Source organism: Phragmites australis, chromosome 4 (assembly GCF_958298935.1).
Source record: "Phragmites australis chromosome 4, lpPhrAust1.1, whole genome shotgun sequence".
Lineage (NCBI taxonomy): Eukaryota > Viridiplantae > Streptophyta > Magnoliopsida > Poales > Poaceae > Phragmites > Phragmites australis.
This window is the reverse complement of record NC_084924.1, coordinates 6,568,623-6,591,326: the sequence shown is the minus strand read 5'-3', so window position 1 is coordinate 6,591,326 and position 22,704 is coordinate 6,568,623. Positions and strand designations below refer to the sequence as shown.

The window sequence follows — 22,704 nt, the reverse complement described above, 5'->3', positions numbered from 1 at the left end:
TAACACCAATTCAAAGCCAATAATACTGACTGTCTCCTCGCTGGCTCGCTCCCAAGCCTTCCATGAGCCGCGCATGACCGCCCACGAGGAGGCCGTCTCTCCGACATGGTCCACGTTGCCGGAGCCCCGCCCTGCCGAATCTCGGCGATTGCTCTCTCGGCCGATTTCTTTATCCTGCAGGCCACCGTTTCTAGTTCCTTTTGTTCTAGGTGTTGCTTGCACTCTGGAGATGTTGGGGGATAACAAAAGAAATCCATGCTTCGTGGAGGACTACGGGTGGCCGTGACGGAGCTCGAGCTCGACGTCGATTACGGCCGCGCCGGCGTGGAGCGGGCGGGGTGCGGCTGTGAGCCTTCGAGCTATGCCCCGGCGGCCAGCGAAGGTCTGCCTCTCCACCGAACTCGACCAGAACATGGTCTTGCAGTCTGATGAGCACCCAGCCAGCCATGCTGCTGCTACATGGAACCTTTTCCGTTTGTGAGTTCTGGTTCTTTCTGGGACCTAAAATTGTCTTAAAAGAGTGCCTATGTTTAATATAGTACTCCTTTCGATCATAAATACAAGTCGATTTTAAAAATATTTAGTTAAATTTTTAAAACTTTAACTAACAATATATTTCAAAATAATTAATTTTAAAATTTTAAAATCATATATGTAGATTTATCTTGAAAAATATTTTCATAATATCATAAATTTAATATATTTTATAAATATATTCTAAAATAAAAATAGTGATCAAAATTATACATTAGAGATCATGTGTTATCCAAAACGATATGTATTTACGATTGGAGGAAGTAACTTATTGAGATGCAGCATGGCTTACAATTCATTGGGAGGCCATCATGTTTTTTTAGATAAAGAAAAATTTATTTCATCAAGCAAATGAAAATGTCCTAACCTCTACACAATTACATGTATTCGACCAATTATTACAACCAAACCGATCATGATGTAGACTCTGTCTACCATATGATCCATCAATCCAAATAAAAGGAGGGAAGTTTAATAAAAAGCACATATTCATTTTAAACACTTAATCTATAGATAAATCTCTAGCCAAATTTTGCGAAGATGTCCATCGTTGTAGTCTCCAATTGATGACATCCCGATTGCATTGTGGTACGGTTCTCCTCCTTCTGAATCAATGACAAAAACCCGATCCAATATGTGCTCTGTAAATAAACTACATAGAAGAGTATATATTTGTCTTGTCAAAAACCACATCATTCTGGCTAAGCCACAGCGCCCAACAAATAGCAACGACTGCAACAAAAATTTGTTCCTTAAGCCTCTTCCTTATCCCGTTTAGCTAAGATCCAAACATATTGGATACACTACTAGGGGGATGAAGGCCAAAAGTAACCTGAACTGTTCTCCAAATGAACTTAGCAAAAGTACAATCGAAGAAAAGATATTGAATTGTCTCATAACAGTTACAAAAACAACATTTTTTATTCCCTTGTCAATTTCTTTTCACTAAGTTATCTTTAGTTAAAATGACTCCTTTAATTAAGAACCATAAGAAAATCTTGATCTTTAAAGGAAGCTTTAGTTTCTATAAGGAACGATTATTAGCTATGATGTTGCCATTGAGTAATACCCTGTACATAGTGTTTACTGAGAACTGACTACTTGGAGATAAGAGCCATATAAAACCATCAGATTCATGATTTAACTCGTGCCACCAGGTCATGCCAAGCCACAAGCTTATCTCACACTAATACTCTACGGAAAGCAATATTTGGTGGATCATAACTAAGGCATCAGCTATAGTCACATGCTTCCTATATGCGATGTTATATAATATTGGGTGTTGCTCGCTTAAAGTGGTTGTTCCTAACCATTTGTCTTACCAAAATCTTCTTTGAATACCACTTTGTAATCTAAATTCCTCAAAACATAGGAACTGATCCTTGATACTCATTAATCCTAATCAGAACTGATAATATGTAGGTCTCATTTTCACTTGAGCTATTGTTTTACTACCCAAATATTTTTTCCTAATTAATTGTTATCATGTTCTATCCTCATTGATTAGTTTGAATAGCCATTTACCAGAAGCAACACATCGTTCATAGCTTCAAAGTTAACTTTACCAGAGTGAGCCATTATCTGTGTCAAAGCTTAAATGAAAGAGCTACAAGGCACTGACTGGTGTTGCTCCCTTTTTTGCAAGACCTTCCATTTGACGAATTTGATCACCGTTTGTTATTCTCTAAAGTACTTTGTTGTATGTAGCATCGTTTTCATGTCAATGCTTAGTCAGACGATGACTTCCGCTCATCACATAACATAGCGTTCGATTTATTCAAGCAGTATAAGAATGCCGTTGGCCGAGGAGGCGGAGATAACCTTAAAGTATTGATTCTTGTTGAAAATCTTCACCATGCTTCTTGACATGAGTGGTCTTGAGATTGGAAGCCTAGGATCCTATGGAGGAGGAACCAGCTTGAAGTTCAAAGTCCATTCCTTTGAGGTCAGCACACTCCAATATATGAATTGTGTCGCTTCTATTATTGTTTTCTATCTTCGGCTAGAACATTCAAACTGCACTCTTTATAGTCAAGCCAGACAGTTTTGCTTTGATCTATTCCATCACCATGTCTTTTGTCGAATATCCAAATATACGGTATATATACATAAGGAGTTTACTATATGCAGACAGGGTACAATGTACACATGTTTGATAACTCTGGATATTGCTGACCCGAATCTGCGAGACCTGGTATATTTGGAGATTTCAAAAACATATATTAGGAAGGTTTCGATCGGGTTAACCGACTCGAGTATGACTAATATCTAGGTATGATTCGTTTGCCTTACCTTGGCCGACAAGAGAAAAGACTCTATCGACTACGGCTGGATCTAGGGCAGCATCAAAACCCCTATATAGGGGGGGGGGGGACCAGACCCCCAGGAGAGAGGACCAACGCATATGCAACTCGACGCAAGCAGCACTAAAACCATAGCTTTTTGAGATACTCGGCGACTTCAAAACTAGATTAGTTTAGATCCAATATGTCCTATTGTAATAGGTCTGGCCATATTGCTTGTACTCGAGATAGCCATATATGCAGCATCATCCACACAGAACATAGGGTATTACTCTGCACCTGGGCTCCGAACTGTCTACATCGTGTATCTTATTTCTTGCTCGATCCTTGATCTTAGAGGTACCCTTGTTCAATTACGGATATATTATTGGGAACTAATCTTCGATACTTGGAGCGTTAGGTAGGGGCCTTCATCTATTTTTCAGGATCGATCATGTCTCGAGTGAGCGTCCGCATCGGATTCTCCGACACTGGCTTCTATGACCACTTCGAGTCAGCGGTAGTCATCTTCGCATCGCCTCCTGTTGTCTGAGATCACATTCGAAACAATGGCATACCATTGGGACGATTAGGGTGGACTGATCCACACCAGTATCATCGAGTCCAGCCCATTGGACACATACTGTGAGGTGGGACACCTCGACTAAGATCCTAAGGAGCCTAACATTCTTCAGTTTATGGATACCGACAACGACGGTGAAAGTCATGAGAGTGACAATGACGATTCCATCGACGGGCAGAGCAGCCAAACAGATCGATTTGTATTCATATATGGAGCCGACGATACACCCATTTAGTAGAGCATGGAAGATCCAAACGCTGTGATAAACAATGGTGTAGGAATCTCTTAGGATCTAGTAGCGGCAACCGCTGCCCAAGGTACCGGTGCCACTGGAAGGTTATTGCTAGGGACGGCCACAGCGGGAGCCATGTTTATCCCTGATACTGCCCATCATCGACGGATGGCAGAGAATCAGGTGAACCCTGATATCCAACGTTGACTTGTCATGGGAACGCATATTGGTTAGGTGATTCCTACCAGCAATGGTTTCAAGATCGAGGAATGAACTCCCTTAAAGTAGGGATCATAGAGCAACATCGGCTCGACCGTAGTAGTGTTTTCAATACTCCAGAAGCCAATGTCCAGGGTGCTCATCTGATTCTAAGATCCTTTCTTGAATTGGATCCGACGAATCCCTTAACATCGATGGTCAACTAGCTTAAGACTCTGCTCAATGCAACTCAGATCTAGGCTACTTGAGTAAATAACCCTAGCGACTCTAGGCACCCCAGCGGCTAAGTACCAACAAGTGTTGTATAGATATCACAGCCAGAAAATTCAGCCCAAGAAACTCACTTTTGGGGACTTTGTTCTAGGAAAGGTGCAGAAACAGGCTAGGCGCTACATGTTATCACTTAAGTGGGAAGTACCCTACATAGTAGTCGAAGTCACTCGACTTGGATCAGTACAATTATCTACTCCAAATGGTGAAGTACTCAAAAACTCGTGGAATATCGATCAACTCTAACAGTTTCATTCATAAGATAAGGTAACTTGAAAGTAAGTAGATTACATTCAGTCATATTACTAATCTATTACATACTTTTTCTGCTCCTTCCGACCTATGTAGCTAGTGCAAAGTTGACAGAAAGGACTCACCTAGCTCTTGCAAATAGTGAAGGTCCTACTTGCCCTCGAATGAGTAGAGGAACCTCTTCTGCTCCTCCTTGGAGCAGCAACTGATTGCCCCAGGGACTTGCCGCCGACCAGCGTAAGGGCCAGGGAGAGTGGCCGAGGCGAAGACCCTGCCCACGCTGGAGCTGTTAACCGGCATCGACGATGTCGAAGGACCCTTCACGGAATACGGAGATGATCTGGCGGTTATCGACAGAGATGATAATCATGCTTTCTTCACCACCGAAGGCTCAAAGGCTCCATTGCAGAAGACCTCATCGGCGACCTGGTCGATGATCTCATCGAGACCACCATCTTCATCTCCCTCCCGCGCAACTCGCGTCACCGACTCCCGCAACGCTCGCTCCACGGCATCAGCGTCGAGAAAGCACCGGAGGTGCCGGGTTAAGGGCCGATGTCCTCTGACGGACATTCTATTCCATTTTATCTTATGTCTCTCACTCGATTCCACCTCATCATCAGAAGAAACGATGATGACTCTCGGTGGAACCATGGCGAGAGGCTTTGGGGCGAGAGATCATAGTTCTTCGATTTCTGGACATTGCTCGGGAGATGATGATGGAGTGGAGACCATGGTTTCAAGCTCTACGAATACTACAAAGCAATGCGAAAGGAAGAACGGAAGGAGATTGGGGTGAAAACGAACGGCTTCAGGTCCCCTTATTTATAGTTGCGGGAATAGGTCAAACGGAAAGTTCACGATCATCAAGATTTGATAAACAACAGTTGAAATTCTGAGGTCGCCTTAGGTGCTGCATTCGCAGGCTGACGCGTCGGGCAGAAGCCGAGATGTCACCAAGGCATTATGGCGCGTCCAATGTCCATGAAGAGGGATGTTGCGTCATTATGGCACGTCAAATCAAAGGTTGCGGTGAAAACGAGCACGAACGGGAGTAAGTTTTTAATGTTTACCTACCTGACTGTTTGAATTCGTTCGATGAACATTACATAATCACAGTCATATGCTCGTGGTCAAGAATAATGAGTCGATGTTTACGCTCTACTCTCCGCTCGATGCAGTCATTAAGTAGAGAGTCGGGGGCTACATCATATATTTTTGATGCTTATGCTTCACTCCTTGTTTTAATTATCATGTTAACCAGAGAGCTAGGAGTTATATTATTTAATGTCAGCGCTTATGCGCTACTTTCTACTCGATCCATTCATTGAGCGAAGAGTCAGGGGCTACATCAGGTATCTTTTGATACTATAGCTCTACTCTCAGTCTTGATTATAACATCAAACAGAGAGTCATCGAGTATTTTCGATGCTGCGACTTTACTCTCCACTCAATGTAGTCATCGAGCAGAGAGTCGGGGGCTGCATAGTAATACCACATTTCATAAATACATATTTTTTGCAAAAGTTTATCTAGCTTCTCGTCAACTATAGTGGATAGAACCAACGGAGGCATGTGTTGGGTCGATGACGAACAACTACACCTCATAAGGCATAACAGCATTAGAGATTGTCAGACATCTCACGCCTAACAACCCACAAGGTTCCGAAGTTCTAGTCAGTCCTATGTGTGTTCTCTACTGAGTTCATGTTCACGTGCTGGTTAAATACGCAAGTTGGTGAAAGTTTGCAAAAAATCATCATGTTATTTCTTTTTCTAGTTTTGTACTAGTCTTTTCTTTATTCTTGTGGTTACCTCGAGTGATTACTCAAGGATCAATGCATTTAACAATATGTCTAGTTGAGTTTTCAGGTATCAACGGATATACAGTCAGCTAGTTTCGAGGATAGCCATAGCATGCACTAATCAATTTTGCATCTACTTATGCTAACTCTATTCATCAACAAGGGAATAATGACAAAAGCATACTAGACAAGCAAAATAACAGTAATGTTTACAGACGTCCCTAAACCACGGATCAAGTTTCAAATGTTTCGAGTTGAAAAATGCAGGAAATTAGGTAGAAGGTCTGCCCTCGTTTTCGTCGTCAGGTAGTCTAAGTGCTAGAGACTCGATGAAGGTGGGGATCAGAGGTCCAATGCTGCGAATAATCTTTGCTGCCTCCTCTACTGAACACTCGGACCCCTCCGTCACTACTGACGTGTCGAGGTTGGGGTTGTAGCTCTTGAGGAAACCGAGCATCATCTCGGCACTTATGGGGGCTGATTGGTTCATGCGGTCGAGGGTCTGATCCCTTAGCTTTTGAAGCGCTTTAACCGTAGTGTCCCGACTGGCAGCCATGGACCATGGCATCTCGATCGGCTTTCACTTTCTTCAAAGCACTTCTGAGGTCTTCCAGATATTTATCCTTCTTTGTGATAACTTTCATTGCTTCATCAAGAATAGTGTCATTGTTCTTTAAGTAGGATTCGAGAGCTGAGAAAGTAAGCAAAAACAATAATCATCAGTTGTCCGATGTTCGAATCACATACTAGTGATCTATAGATAGACTAATAGTCAATTCTTTCTTGGCTAGCGACAAGCAACGCATCCTTTTCCTTCTGGTAGCTGGTGTGGTCGATCTTCGAATATCGAGCTTTGGCAACTGCTACCTGAGCACTTGTAGCCTTAATGAGAGCCTCCATCACCACCCAAGGATCGTTAGTTGGGGTCGATGCTAGTGTCTCAGCTTTGTTGGGCTGCATGCTTGTTTCAGGTGCTTCTATGGGAGGATTTTCCACTCGAGGAAGCGGAGGTGACATAACAGGAGAGGTTGGAACCACCTGACTAGCTGATCCGCTTGTAGACTGTTCCTTCAACGTCTCTGAGTGTGGCACTCTGCAATGAACAGGATGAGGAAGGGAAATGATGGTCACAAGTCAAGACAAATATTCAAGTCAAACCTTTTGGCGATCGGGATTATTATTTTTTGCTTCATCATACCAACAGGTGGGACTAGTTGTGTCGAAGGGATGACCTGGGAGTCAGATGAAGCTAAGGAAGTCATTGCCTACAAGTAACCCACCCACAATGACTCATCATCATTATGGAGTTATTGAGTGAATCCTCAGAAGAATGACCAACGTAAGGGGGACAACTTGATACGAGTTACCTCTCCTACGAGTCATCAGACGTGACGGTCACTCGAGGAGGCGATCGAGGGGGAGCTCCAATTGTTCCCTATAGGAAGGGCACCCATACAAACCAGGTGTCAGTTGATATATGCTCAATAATCAAAATAGCAGCTAGACAAATGATCATTTAAGGACTCGATTTCAGTACCAGTTTACTTTTTTCCCGCGTGCGCTTGAGGGGCGGTGGGTCGGATGGCGAGGACGATCTCTTGGATTGAGGAGAACCTTCAGCCTCTTGATCGGTCGGCGTTTTCCCCTTGTCGCTGGTGCCAAAGGAGGAGGTATCCTAAAAATAAGAACCCTAACCGTGGGGATGTTGTCCTCTTGGTGGAAGGCTGGAACCTAGAATAAAAAAGACAAATCAAGTCCAACAAGTAATAATCAGTACTACTTTCTTAATCCAAGCAAATTCTTACCGGTGGTCGAGGATTCATGAGGGAGTAGGTCTGAACAGAGCATGATTGCGCCTCTTCAGCAAACAATTTGCTCAATCGAGCAGTAGTGTCCTGCATGGACAGGGATAAAGAAAGAAGGAGTCACTCGAAAGAGTTCAACTGCAGGTACAGAAGCAGTAAAATGCTAACTAAATCTTACATCCGGCCGCGTCCTGGGAGCTATCATCGTCTCCAGCATAGTCCCAGGCAAAGCAATCCCGCCCTTTCAAGGGGCTCGGTCTTAGACTAATGAAGTCTTTGGTCACATGCCACCTGGTTAAACCACTCTGCCTAAGTTTGCAATTTTCTTGACGTAGTGTGCAATGTGGTTGGACTCGCGGTGCTTCTTTGACCAGGATGGATTTGGGCGGGGATGAATGCCTTTATAAACTAAGGGGGAGTTGACTGGGTCGGGGTTGGAAACACAAAACAAATTTTTCTTCCAATCTTTTTTCTAGGAGGAGGTTAGCGCAACTGGGATATATGAATTCTTCATTCCATTCCGCAGTTGAAAACCACAGCCTCCGACACATTTATGTTCAGTATTCCTTTTCAGATGATAGAAATACTGGAACAAATTTAAGCTCAACGCAATATCAAGGAAGGCTTCACAAAGATGCACAAACACGCTAAACATGGTGATCGAGTTCGGGTTCAGATGGTGAAGCTCGATTTGGTAGCAGTTAAGTATGGTGAGAAGAAACTTGGAAGGGGGAACACTAAAACCACAGTGAAAAAATGACTCAAATATCACAATGTCATTATCAAATTGGCAGGATGAAAATTCCTCACCCGACGCCGGCCTCCAGTTGGCCAGCTCATGAGGAGGAACGGTTCATTTGCCTTCAAGTTCTTGGAGCTTCAACTCTTGCATCGTCGAGATCGCGCAGACATAGGTTAGGAGCTTCATCTCATCCAGTTGCTTGGGAGAAGTGTCGATAGCCTTCAAATTGGATTCCTTCTTAGGCAAGGAAGGAGAGGCAGTGTTCCAAGAAGAGCTGGAGGCCATGGAGCAAGATTTTTGCGTGGCGACACGCGCTTGGGCGAAGAAAGGTGAAGGCTTGTGCGAGAAGATTGACGGTAAAAGGATGAAAAATGGCTACAGTCCAGGTTTGTATGGATAAATAGTTAGAATTTAACGTCTATTTGATAATCACTCCTGTTACTATGGCACCTCGTTTAGCACAAAAGGCGCGGTGATGGCGTCATACAAATATTTGCATACCTAGCCGAGTGCATTAAATGCGCCTATACCCAACGGTTCAAATTTTAGAGATTTCTTTTTAACTCTACTCAGAGTCGGATGTCGATAAGTTGAGTTTCATGCCTCTTTTTTGAGTTTCGAGTGCGTACAACGGCAGAGCGCTCGACCCAATGGCATTTCCACTCGATACTTAGAATATGATTATTAATGATCGATTCTTTCGACCATAAGCTTGATGTACCTTACTTGATCAAGCTTAGACTTGGCGATATTTGAATGGGCTCTTGTGGAAATCCTCCTTGCTAAGCACAGTTACGGGGCTATTGTCGAATATCTAACTATAGGACATATACGCATAAGGAGTTTACCATATGCAAATAGGATACAATGTATACACATTTCATAATTCTGGATATTACGGACCCGAATATGTGGGACCTGGTATACTTGATCATTTCAAAAACATATACCAGTAAGGTTTCGATCGGGTTAACCGACTCGAGTACGACTGGTATCCAGGTAGGATTCGTTTGTCTTGCCTTGGCCGACAAGATAAAGAACTTCCTATCGACTACGGTTAGATGCCGGGCAGCGCCAAGACTCCTATATAAGGTGGGGACCAGACCCCCAGTAGAGAGGACCAATGCATACACAACTCGACGCAAGCAGCACCAAAATCATAGTCATTGGAGATACTCGGTGACTTCAACCCTAGATTAGTTTAGATCCAATCCACTCTATTGTAATAGGTCTAGCTACATTGCTTGTACTCGAGATAGCCATATATGCAGCATCATCTACACATGATGTAGGGTATTACTCCACACTGGGAGTCTGAACCTGTCTACATCGTGCGTCTTGTTTCTTACTCGATCACTGATCTCGAAAGTATACTTGTTCAATTGCGGATATATTGTCGGGAACTAATCTTCGACATCTTTATTATTCTTTATTTCTCAAGTCGATAGATGAAGTCTACTAATTCTCATTGGCAAGATATGAAACTTGATATAAAGTATCATGTAGTCTACTAGAGAGCATGTTTATCTTGTAAACGTCCTACATAAGTTCTTCTGTAATTTTATTCGTCTCAATGATGATCACTTTCTGTAGGTTCGCAAGTGCATTCTGTGACTCAGTATAGTGTTCATCACAATTCTTTGCACACCACAACCAACAATTATCAGGTGGTCTCCTACCCCACCAGTGGAAAGGATTTTTGTGCTCTAATCGCAAACGCTTACGATATTAAAGGAATGGCACGGTAAGAGTTACTTTCTGCCAGCGCTATTATTCTTTCTTTGTCTCGGAATCTCATTCATGTTGGTAAAACTGACGTTGCAGGTTACTGGTGAAAACCTTGCAGCTGGAACAAATGTCTGTTGCAGGACATTCAGAGGAACCATCAGTCGTTGCTAGTCGGATGCAATTAGTTTTCAGCACATTAGAGGTTTGTAGCAGCATTGTCAATATGTAAGTAAAAGATGAAATCCTCATTGTTGCTGATTTGTCGATTCACCGTGCAGGTAGTTAGCCCACAGTGGCCAAGAGTGTGATCAAGTGAAAGCAATACGATCAAACAAAGATCTGCAGTTTTATTCGGACCAAACGAATGTCGAACCGAGTTCAAACGTCTGTCATGGTGTAATGAATGCTGCTTTTCTTCCATTTGAACTCAAATGTCGAAACACACAGATGTACACCAAAGAAAAATGTTCATGTACTTGATTGTAAAGTATTCGTTAATACATGTACAATAACTTCTATCTGCATCTACACGTTCAGTTAATCTCCCCTGCTGCTGTAGTAGAGTGAACATTGGACATGCTGTGTCTGTGTTGTGTGACTTGCTACAGCTGCAAGTGTTGTTTGACTTGCAGCAGCGCTACACCTGACCACATTATTGTTCACTTCGGATTGGATTTGCGTGGATTCTCCAGAAATGTAGCCGCAATCAATTTTGCAGCAAATTTTGTCCAATTGAAATGTGCATAGTTTGAGTTGACAACCACCTCTCCAATTTGTTTATGGGAAAACTAATCCCTCCTATACCAGATGCCAAATACTTCATCAAAGATTTAGCAGTAGAATTTTTGTCTTCAAAATAACGTGCTACGTTCATGAGTATTTCCGATCTTGATGTTGTGAAATAGTATAGGTGAGCTATACTTAAACATTGCCGCATATCTGCTGCAGTCAATGACACTGTTCTGCTTCTATACCGTTGTATATTAAGCAAATGCATAGAGTTCCATTCTTAAGTTACCACATAATTACGAAGAATAAAAAATTGTACCAGGACAACAATCCTAATAGAGAATCAACAATATTCTTGCTTTTGCGATAATCCTCTGAAGATTAATTATGGATCTATGTTCAGCAACAAATGCACTTCACATCTCACAAGAGTTGCTAAAAGTACATGACGATAAATTAAAAAGTGTTGCTTATAGACTAAAAAAAGAGGATGCAGAGCTACAATTTGTCAAATTGGCAGAAAACATTTCCCATTCCGACCATGTGCCGCTTCCACCCACGCCTTGGAGTTGAGTACCCTACACTCTGTTGTATGCTACGTTTTTGCTGAATAGGCGGCGGATGTAGACAACTTGCAATGCGCTAGCAGCCATGAAAGCTAGGTACTCCGCCATTGTGTACAACATGACTCGCCTCCGGGTGCTCTCATTTGCTGGATTCAGTCAAGTCATGAAATTAGCTCTCCATTATCATAAAACGGTAGCAATAAACCAAGTGAAAACACCAACGAAAGAAAATACTTGTTCATAGTGTCCTGTCCTCTGCTGAGTAAATCAGCGGTTCATTACACATATTTTCTCAAGATCTTAGCAGAAGGCATGTATTTGCCTTGAAGAACAAATTGATTTGCTGACTACACTGTGATAAAACTAGATACTAACTCGTAACAGTGAAGCATGGATGGAGGAAACTGAGCTCAACATTTTATCACAGACATTAGTCCTGCTCTAACTCTATTCAGAAATGTTGACCCGGACGAGTTCTAACTGCCCTAGGGCCCTTCTTTCTGTTACCACTGATGTTCTTTTTTAATTAAAAAAAAACCGTAGAATAAATGTTGTAATGCACTAAACATTCCATAGTTGTTATGAACAAAAGCTCATAGCCTACTAAGCCTAGCACTGAATAAGGGAACACGGATTAAGCCAGTCATGGGGGTTGAGCGTTAACACACAGGAGACTGCTAAATTATCTGGTAGTGACTTGCAAAAGGAAATCCATTGAGCTTACTGTGTCGGTGACGAGCATCACGTGCTTTTAGGTACTTCTGCTCGGCAGTGACAGATTCTAATGCTTCCTTCAGCTCCGCGATTTTCACATTGATAGGGTCCAAGTGCTCTGCAGCAGAAATGAAACATAGCTGATATGTGGCGGTGCTAAAGTGTTAAACTGAAACTGAATGAATGACATAAATATCTCTGAACAATAATCCTAAGATCGCAATACCAATCAAATTGATAGTTGTTCAATAATTGTAAACTGGTTAAGTTTCACAGAATAAGCAGGCATTGAGAAGCTTAAGATACAAAGGCAGTACACTAACCATCTTTTGCCAGATTATGCTCATTGGGTATGTGCCCAACATGAATGTAGAAAGAAACAGTTTCAGGTGCTCCATATGGATTATGGAAGCAGAACTTGTACATTCCACCCCTTGGAGCTTTAAACTCAAATTTGTCACCAGATTTCCCCTTCAATGTATGTACAGTGTTACCACCGGGTGAAGTTACCTGCATTCGTAGAACCAAAAAAAAAACAGTATAGAACATCAGAAAAGGTGGTCAATGATCAACGGTGTAACACAAATAAATACTTCAGTACTAACCACACATTACAGTGCACTAAAGCACACATGAACATTTTATGTGCAGGCAATGCCATATTAATATTACTAGTACGAATAATATTAATAAACTGAATAAAGGCACAGACACAACAAAATAACCAATTATAAGTGATTGAGTAGGATCAAGTCAGGCATTTCCAAGTAACAAACAGTATTTGTTGCCTTGTTTGGAATAAGGGGCAGCCTGTGGTTGATTATAGACAGCACAGGGCCACGACCTTCATGTGGGTGACAGAGAGGCCATAGGAGCACTCCAAGATGTAGACCAGGGCAACCAATGCACAGACTGGTCGTAAAACAAGTAAAACACATTCTTTTCCCAGCTGCGTGAGGTAAATCATTCAATGGAATTGCTAGAGTCAACTGAGACATCAAATTATAACTTTACCTCAAAGCAATTTGTTTTCATCTGTGAAACTAACATTGAGATTAAACAACAGAGGCTTGGTATTTAATTTACCTCGTATAAATCACCTAAATGAATGAATACTTTAGTTAGCTACAGTGCCACACCAATACACTTAGCTTTTGTCCTGCATCAAGTCATTTTATCGAATAGTGGGGATCTTCACGGAAACAATATACTGGTTTTCGAAGTTAAAAAATTGAAGAGATTAATGGCATCTTCTTCTACTCAAAACATTGTTAGAATTCTTCACTCCTAAGTACATGACAGCACTGCACAGAGGGATTCATACCTTGTAGATCTTGAAAATCTAGAATAATATGACCCATCTAAAACTTCAACAAAAAAGGTCCAAACGGCCAAATCTGGATAAATGAATAGGGGCAACAGAAAACCCCCAAAATCATGTTCAACAGAGAAGAGAATATAGTGTTCTTTCCTCTACCCAAAACCTTTTTGGAATTCTACACTGCTAACTAAATGACAGCATTACACAAAAGGACTTAACACGAGCAGATTTTGAACATCTAGAATAATATGACAATCTAAAACTTGAGCAGAAAAAGGCCCAAATGGCCAAATCTGGAAAAATGTAATGGAAAGGGATAAGACAAAACATCTAATAGCATGGATTGCAGCACACCACTATCAAGAGGCAGAACCTGCAGTGCCAATGACACACTTCAACTAATAATGAAACCGTGGATGGACCTTTGCTTGAAGTTTTCAATTGGAAGAAGTGAAATCGGCATCAGATTCCACCAAAAGCTCCTTCCTTCCCCCAAAACCAACTATTCAAACAATAAAAGGAGCAAGTTTTGATTGAAAACAGCAGCAAAGCACCCCATAATGGTCCAATCGAAGCTGAATGACCATAGTCTGCACTTTGCACTCGCAAAACACGCATACCAGGCAACATATACAAACACAACGATGATCCACTGAAATTTCATCAAAAGGTCCGAACTTTGCACCAAACCACCGCGGAATCGACTCCCAAAACAGTGAACAATCCTAATTTATCAAGCTAAACTAAATAGGAACCTTAGGTAACCATCGAAATTACTGTAGATCACCAAACCGTCAAACAAACTACAGATCGCGTAAGGGGATCACGACTCACGAGCCCACCCGATCCCCAATTCAACCCCCCAGATCGCTACCAAAACAACCCGTAAATCCATCCGAATCAGGATCCTACCGTCCAAATTAACCTCGCAGAAGAAGAGTGCGAGACGGGCGGAGGGGATCGGGTGGGTACCGTGAGGTCGATGCCGGGGTGGTCGGAGCTCCAGAAGATGTCGTGGTCGACGACGACGAAGTTCCCGGACACGGTGTCTCCCTCGTAGGGCACGAACTCGTGGACGCACTCGGTATCGGTCACCGTCACCGACAGCGCCTCCGCCCGCCACGCGGCCGCCAGAACCGCCGCCAGCGCTACTGCCAGCAGCGCCGCCGTCCGCCACCTCGCCATGCCTGCCCCGGTATTGAAACCACTGCTCCCCGCGTGGGGCTAGGGTTCTAGCTCTGATGCGGAGGCGGTGAGCTTTGCTCGTGCGCGGCGGGTCCGGGTGGGGAGGTGAGGCGAGAGGAGGAAGCCGAGACGAGACGGGGTCGGGGTCACGGGGGCAAGATGGCAATGGAGGTGATGCGTGTTTTTTTGCAATAAAGGACGCTGCGAATCGCGGAATCGCATGATGCGAAACGTGCTTGGCTTTGCGTGGCCTGTGCGTTCGATTGGCTGCCGCATCTTGACGTGGCGGGGGGTGCGGGGTCGTCTGGTGGAGCTGGAGTTAAAGAGTGGCAATGTCGGGTCGGGTTAGGGCGGTAGAGCGAAAACATACTCAATTTGAAATTCGAGATATCGAAGCAGATTTGACTCTGAAATTCTTACGGATGCAAAATCATCGGCTCTAACCGTAATGGGAATCTGAAATCCGATGGTACGGACCATCAGCTGTAAACGATAGACGAGCCAGAGAGGTGGAGGCGTCCCACATGAGCTGCAAAAGGGGAGGGGAGGAGTGGGTGCTTTGGATCCAATCCGAATCAAGGCCTGTTGGGCACCCATGAATGCAAATTAAGATCTAGTTTTGGATCAAATTTAAATTTGGAGGTCTGATTTGATAATCTCACGGACAATTTCTACATCTGAATTCATCATCACTAAGTCTGAAACTCATGAGGCTTGATCCGATGCGACCCACTGTCATCCTTAGCTGAAGTGCTGGATGATCAGATCTCAGAATGTGTTTCTTTTTTTAGATGGTACATACATGACGCACACCACATACGTACACCACACTCAAACTACACACGTACACATATGTGTGCGTCTATACACACGCTAGAAAGAGATTGAGTAGCTTAAGATCTTTAGTGCGACAGAAACACATAGTACCATTGAACTCACACGTATATATATACTAGGGTAATCCGAACACAACCGTGCTACAGGAAAACCCCTCACCTGAGGCACCTGAGTCGATGGATCTAGCTCGGGCGGGCTCCCCGAACTCGGAAGGCGTTTCCTAGTTTACGTGAACATGCGTTGGAGAAGTAATATAGACCATGGGATGTGAGAATGAAAATGAAGTCCAGAATTTGACAGCGTCACGCTGCCCAGACCCTTTTCACGCTCGACCAAGTTGGGCCTAATTCTGCGTTCTGTCGAATTGGGCTCAATCGAAGTTGGTTGTTCCCCGTTTGGACGCGACGAATACTTGTGCAGTTCAAATCATAGACAAGACTTTTCAAGCCTTCTCCTTTTGCGTGTGCCTCAAGACCATGGTCCATCAAACATCATCGTGTCAGCTGTATTCGCGCGGCTTCATATCTCACGGATCCCTTGGTGGATGCTGGTGTGTCTCTCCCATGGCGCCCCCATTGCACAACGATGTAAGTCCTATCTCTTGCTGGTGACTCGCGAGTTGGCTTGCAATTTCTTGGAGCTCCCTGGGTTTGCAAGAATTTTTAAAAAGAAAATTGCTATTTATCTGTTGAGAGATTTCTTACTGTAAAATTTGTTTAATTTGTGACTTTTTATCTATTTTGAATGGTATCCTGAGTCTGATTAACCTCTCTAGGTGTTATCTAGGTCCAACTCCGTATCCGCAACCCGTGGATGAGTTGGATGCCAATTATTTTTTGTGCTCCCCTCTCCTCTCTCTCTTACCACCAGCTCATCCCTCTCTTCCTCTCCTAAACAGCTCATATTCTCTATACCCTTCCCTGCGTCGTGCTCTGTTCCCCTTCTGATCTCTAGCCTTCTTCAGTGACTAAAGGTTCATTTGAGTCAATTCGCATGGTATTTTACCATTACATGCAGGTGTCTAGTGCTAAATGCATGTTGACTCATAAATCTGTTAATCTGATCCACTATTTTCAGTGAGTGCTCACCTGCTCTTCCATGTTTGTTAGTTCTTGGTGAACCCGTTTGTCGATGAGTTTTTTATGATTTGTTATTTCCAAACTTGGTCAGTGCTTGCATGGTCTCTGTTGCGTTGATTCCTCTGATTCGTGTTTAGGTGCCATTATCTAGGTATATATGTTGGCATAACATTGCTCTGAAAATTTCATATGGACATGTATGCGTTCATGTATGTATATTGTGCTCTAAAAGTTCATAGGTTAACTTACATTTAAGTGTATGTATGGTTATTGTTCTAATTTGCTCTAAGTTAATTCTAAACATAGTTAGATTTGTTTAGATTTTTTTTCAATTCTTGATGATTTTGAATTCCATTTGACATGTATGTGCTTCTATATGCTTTTTGTGCTCTGATTTGTTTGCAGTAAAGGACATTCTTGTTGTTTATATTGTAGGAGCGAGAATGGTGACTAGAGGGGGTGAATAGACGCCTTAACAAATTTCTTTTGAAATAGATTATCTTTTCCTATTTTGTCACACAACGCACCTCACGAATAAAGCGCAATATAAAACACAGAAACACAGAGCTCAACTCAGAAGATCTGGCTAGAACATAACATAAATTCAAAGAATTCAAAAACAAAACTTGAAGATCCAATTAAAGGTGGGTTTTATGGTTGAAATTGAACACTAGGTTCCACAGCAAACCAATCCATAACTCATCCGCACACAAATTTTGAAACTTGAGAAGAAAGATTCACAAAAACAAAGATAAGGTCATCGGTTGAAGAAATTCTCCAAGTTGATAATCTAGAGGCAAGGGAGTTCAAGACCTATAAGTATACACTCGTATGTGATTTTTATGTCCCTTTCAACAAGAAGAATGATTTCTCAAGGTACTGAAAATTCAGTCGAAAAACCAAAACGAAAGATCACAACGAAATATCAAAAACTTACAAACTTGCAAGGGAATCAATAGAGGGAAACTAGAAGGAGGAAAATTCAAGCATATGCAAAAACATAAACTTCATTATCTAAATAGGTCGACCCTATTTTAGGTGGATTACAAAGATTTTTCACTCAAAACTCTTACCTAATATATAGGCTAAACACTCATCCTTCTTCTCCTCTAAAACTTTAGCACTAGGCTCTCAAATAAGTGGCACAGTAGGGTCAAGTGACTGGTTCATCCTCTCTCTCATAGCCCTACCTCTATATTTATAGGCCTAAGAAATTTAATCCATAAGTTTTCTAGTTTTTCCCAAAATATCTCTTTATTGTATTATACTTCTATCAACCACCGAGAACATTTTAGTTTATTTTCTTTTTCATTCATCGGACGGTCGTGGTGCCTTTATGACTTAATTTTGCCTCGATACAAACTTCACGATGGTTCCACGTACTCCTTCGGTCCTCCCACGGTTTTGAGACTAAATTGCGAAACCCTAGCACGCTTCTCAAAGCGTGACTAGACGCCACTTGCTTCCACCTGAAGCAAGTACTCCAATGATGATGCGTATCCTCCGTCTTGTGATCTTGACCGTCAACAAGTCTCTCCCTCTCCCAATCCCTCAAGCCACCTTGTCACTTGCACTGACATCCCCTTTGCTTGATTTTGTCAACATGTCATTGTCGGTGGATGAACACCGCAAGCGGGGATCCTGAGGAACCCCTTTGAGATTCGGCCGGAGAGCTGATTCTGGATCTACCTCGTACGTGGATTTAATGCAAATATATGAGATCTAGGCGGGACGGATGATCGTCGGCTAGTAAGAGTAAATGCACAAGGGATTTTAGACATGTTAAGACTGCACGGAGCGTAATACCCTACTCCTATGTATCTGATGTGCTATTAATGCTCTTGGAATGCCTTTCTCTGGATCTCTGTGTTACAAGGTTTTTTTTGTCTAAGTCTTGAGCTTCGGTCTTGCTTCTTGCTTCGAGTTCGCTCTAACTTAGCCCGTCAAAAGCTTCTTCCAGCCCTCTTTCTACGAAGTGCTCCCCCCCCCATTTTATCCTACCGTGGGGAGGCTCGGTGTACCTAGAACGGGGGCACGAGTTTCCGTAAGCTATAAATGAAAAATAACCATTATGGGTCTACAGTTTGATGTTACAAGGGTTGAAAATGCGCCCTTCGACCGGTCCCGTCGCTCATTACACCCCAACTTTAGCAGTGCAGCGGGGCCCACCGGGCAGCCACTGAATATCCCCGCATGCCCGTCCAGTCAGAGCAGACCTGATACGGTCTGACGCGGCAGGGTGACAGGCGACGCCTCGAGCCCAACGACGATATCTTCAAGCTGTTTCCTTTATGGGCCCCGCAGGGTGACATGCGATGGGACCCATCGTGTTAAATGTCCTATGCCTTCCTGCCAGGCAGTGGCAGGGACTGACGTACTCAGTACGACAGGTGTGGGGGGAGTGGTTGGATGTGACAGGGCACGCTCCCTCTTAAACGCAGCATCGGACCTCCCACAAATTGACACCTCACCTGAAGCCCTTGTGGGGTCCACTAGCAAGGGGCTTCTCAGGTCCTCGGGGAACTCTGGGTACTCGGGGACCAAATGTTCATGGCCCCGAGCACCCCTCTCGGAACTGGCTCTTCTCAGGTCCTCGGGGTACCCCGGGTACTCGGGGGCCAACTGTTCATGGCCCTGAGCACCCCTCCCGGATTTGTCTTTTCTCGAATCCTCGATGAACTCCGGGTACTCGGGGGCTAACTGTTCATGGCCCCGAGCACTCCTCCCAGAACTGGCTCTTCTCGAGTCATCGGGGAACTCCGGGCGCTCGGGGGCCAACTATTCATTACTCCGAGCACCCCTCCCGGAACTAGCTTTTCTCGGGCCTTGGGGAAATGATCCCCGAGGGATGGCGCTACGTGGTATTGTGCTGTCCTAGCCTCAGGACTCGGGGACCCCTGGTTTCCAGATCACTAACAGTCATCTTTATCCCCTATTTCATGCTTTGCTTGACCTTCATATGTATAATTAGGATTATCCTTGACTCCGCCCAACCCTCCTTGGTCGTCTGCCACCAAGCACCCGCTTAGCCCTGAACACTTGCCATCGATCACCAAGTTGCATCTGTCACATGCACACCTTGAAACAAGCAAACCCATTTCTCCACACTCCAAAACATCTCAAGGTTAGAACAAAATCAAAAACTTCAACTCAGAGCACATCCTGCAGAAAACGTGAATACCGGACATTCTAGTGTGTTCTGCTCCTGAATACCAGACTATCCGATGAGTGTAACACTATCTGTTTCAGGAAAAATTTGCTCTCTGCAAGAAAAGGTCTGATGAAAGCTTCCGGTAATCTTATGTCCATCACCAGATAATCCGGTGTGTGCCAATTCATCGAACTACCCTTCTGCAACTTCTCTACAACAAAAGATATAGTGCATGCTCCGATGTTCATAGTCTCAACACCAGACTATCCAGCGTATATAATCAAACTTGCCGCCAAAAATCTCCTCTCTACAGAAATACTTCAGCGCTCTCAAAATCTATCACCGGACCATTAGGTGTTTGCTTTCATTTCTGCTTCAGCACTGAAAATACTCCGGTGCTCACTTCACCGTAACATCGGACTATCCGGTGTGGTAAAAAACCATACACCGAATGTTCTGGTGAGGCATAATTTCATGAACTTTGAAACAGTCTGCTCCAATTCAAACTTTGGTTAGCCATAAATAAGATCTCACATACACAAACTCATACCAATCAAAATTATTTTCAAATCCAACGTTATCAATAACTCATCATATGTAAAACAAGATATATTTTAATTTGGTTTCTCAGATATCATATTATATTTGAAATGTAAGTGACTTATAGTTAATTTTAAAGCATGTTGTATATATTGTCATTTGTTTAGAGGAACTAAAACTAAACTAATGTAGAGTGGAATTGCCTAAATTCAGTCATGCGTCTTTTGTTTCATCTTCTTGCTGTGTGGTCTCAACTCTAGGATAGGGTTCCTCGGTGTGTGGTCTCAACTTAGGACATGGTTCATGTCTGATATGTGTTAAAGTTTTAAAAATTACTATTTATCTGCTGACAGATTTCTTGCTTTTAAAAGACCGTCCTAATATACCAGAAGATTACTGATTTTCACCAACTGTTTTGCTGATTGTTCTTGTGCTGCATGTCTTTGTATTGCTAGCAGCAAAGGGAAGAGGAAGACAGGCTCATCGCGCTCCCTGACCATCTCTCCTCGAAATCCAACGTCGCCTTCTCCACGAGATGGAGGCGCCTCCCGTATCTCCTCACTCATCTGTTCATCCCTGCCAGGGATTTAGACCACGAACCGGGACCTTGATCAGGAGCCAACTCGGCAAGCTGATGGACGTCTACACCGACCGAAACAACAGAGAGGCTCCGACTGAGGGAACGCACCATCAGGGTCCTGAGCCTCACCTTCTACCTCACGAACCCCCATCGGCGCCGCGGTCACCGGCGTCGTCCTCCAACGCGGGAACACCAGGTACCTCGAGCTCATCGTATTCACGAAGCTACATGACGTGCACTGTCCGGACAGCGATTCACGAGCTTATTCGGCTCCTATCCCTATGCCTACGCATTCAAGTGGCTCAGCACCATCCATGAGGTTCGACGAGCCGGACGTGCCGAACCTGCTGAAACGTGCGAGTAGCCTAATTCGTTGGGATGGGTGCTTGTGCACACAGCAAAATCGCCTAGTGTGATTTTCTTTTGATTTGCTCTGTCCTATTTTCAACAATCTGATGTATTTATATCTTTACAACATCTTTGCTCAATGCGAGCTCAAGTGGGCTCTCTATCTCCTTGAAGCCGCACCTTCTATGAAGAATTTCTTCCTCATGGTAACCCAACGTTTTCTTGTTTCCTTTTTGGCAGCAATACATAGCATGCCTCTGACATGGATATCCTCAGGTTATAAAGATTGAGATCAACAATATACAAGATAGAAACATATGCAACAAGATAGGTTCTACCTAATTTCCGACATCAACTAGCTAAACATGTATATATGACACATAGCAATATCTAATAAATTGACCAATAATTCACCAAAATATAAGAGAAATATGCATCGATGCTTGCCTTAGTGATCAACTTCACAAACAAGATCAATCACAAAAATCTTCTCAAGAAAAACCGTCACTCTCTGATTCGTCGATCACTAAAAGAGAGAAAATGCATCACAATAAGCATGATGAAATGCTATAAAGTATGCTTTATGATGCATGAGATCTAGTGGAGATGAAGTGCATCTTGTCAAAGTTACAATGCAGCAAGAATAAATCACTTTGGGTCTTTATAAAATCCTAATGGAATTAACTAAGTTATTTGAGCTCAAGCAATTATAGCAAGAAAGACATGCTAAATAGGTTGTACATGTAAGAAAACATTTTTCCTAGAGCACATATCATAAGAAAACTAGCAAAATTGGTTTCACCAATTTTGGACTTGTAATGAATTAATGGAAAATTAATGAAGCTTTAAAATAATTAATACATCCCAGAAACTTAATTAATTATTTCATGACTTAAGATATTTTTAATAGGTAGAGAACATTATTTAGAAATCAACAAAATTAGTTTCATAATTTTTGGATCTATAAAGAATTTATTATGAGTTTACAGGTTTCAGTAAAATAGTAAACTGCACTAAAATGGGTACGTCTAAGTTGACCACGATCAAACCACTGTGAGTGGCAGTCGGACCATGGAGAAGAGCGGTCAGATTCCTAGGAAGTGCATCAGTTTAATACCCGGTGGTCAAACTGGACCGAGGGGTGGTCCAACTCTTATAACGACGGTCAGACCATTATGAGACGTGGTCAGACTGCTATGCTC

General features: G+C 43.0%; 1 protein-coding gene and 1 pseudogene across 1 annotated transcript; one reads left to right on the top strand and one right to left on the bottom strand.

The window, feature by feature from the left end:
- Positions 1-255: 255 nt before the first annotated feature.
- Positions 256-10,998, top strand: LOC133914558 (uncharacterized; annotated as a pseudogene).
- Positions 10,999-11,514: 516 nt separating this feature from the next.
- On the bottom strand, positions 11,515-15,147 carry LOC133915468 (transmembrane emp24 domain-containing protein p24beta3-like). The gene is made up of 4 exons (XM_062358637.1): positions 14,755-15,147; positions 12,785-12,971; positions 12,472-12,579; positions 11,515-11,893 (listed from the first exon to the last, which is right to left on the bottom strand). The coding sequence occupies exons 1-4, from the start codon at positions 14,965-14,967 to the stop codon at positions 11,760-11,762; spliced, it is 642 nt and encodes a 213-aa protein (XP_062214621.1). The 5' UTR covers positions 14,968-15,147; the 3' UTR covers positions 11,515-11,759.
- Positions 15,148-22,704: the final 7,557 nt, after the last annotated feature.

Coding starts and splice junctions, on each gene's coding strand:
- LOC133915468 (XM_062358637.1), bottom strand. CDS start 14,967: ATGGCGAGGTGGCGGACGGCGGCGCTGCTGGCAGTAGCGCTGGCGGCG. Junction 12,972..14,754: donor ACCCCGGCATCGACCTCACG/GTACCCACCCGA, acceptor CTACGAATGCAG/GTAACTTCACCCGGTGGTAA. Junction 12,580..12,784: donor GCATAATCTGGCAAAAGATG/GTTAGTGTACTG, acceptor TTTCTGCTGCAG/AGCACTTGGACCCTATCAAT.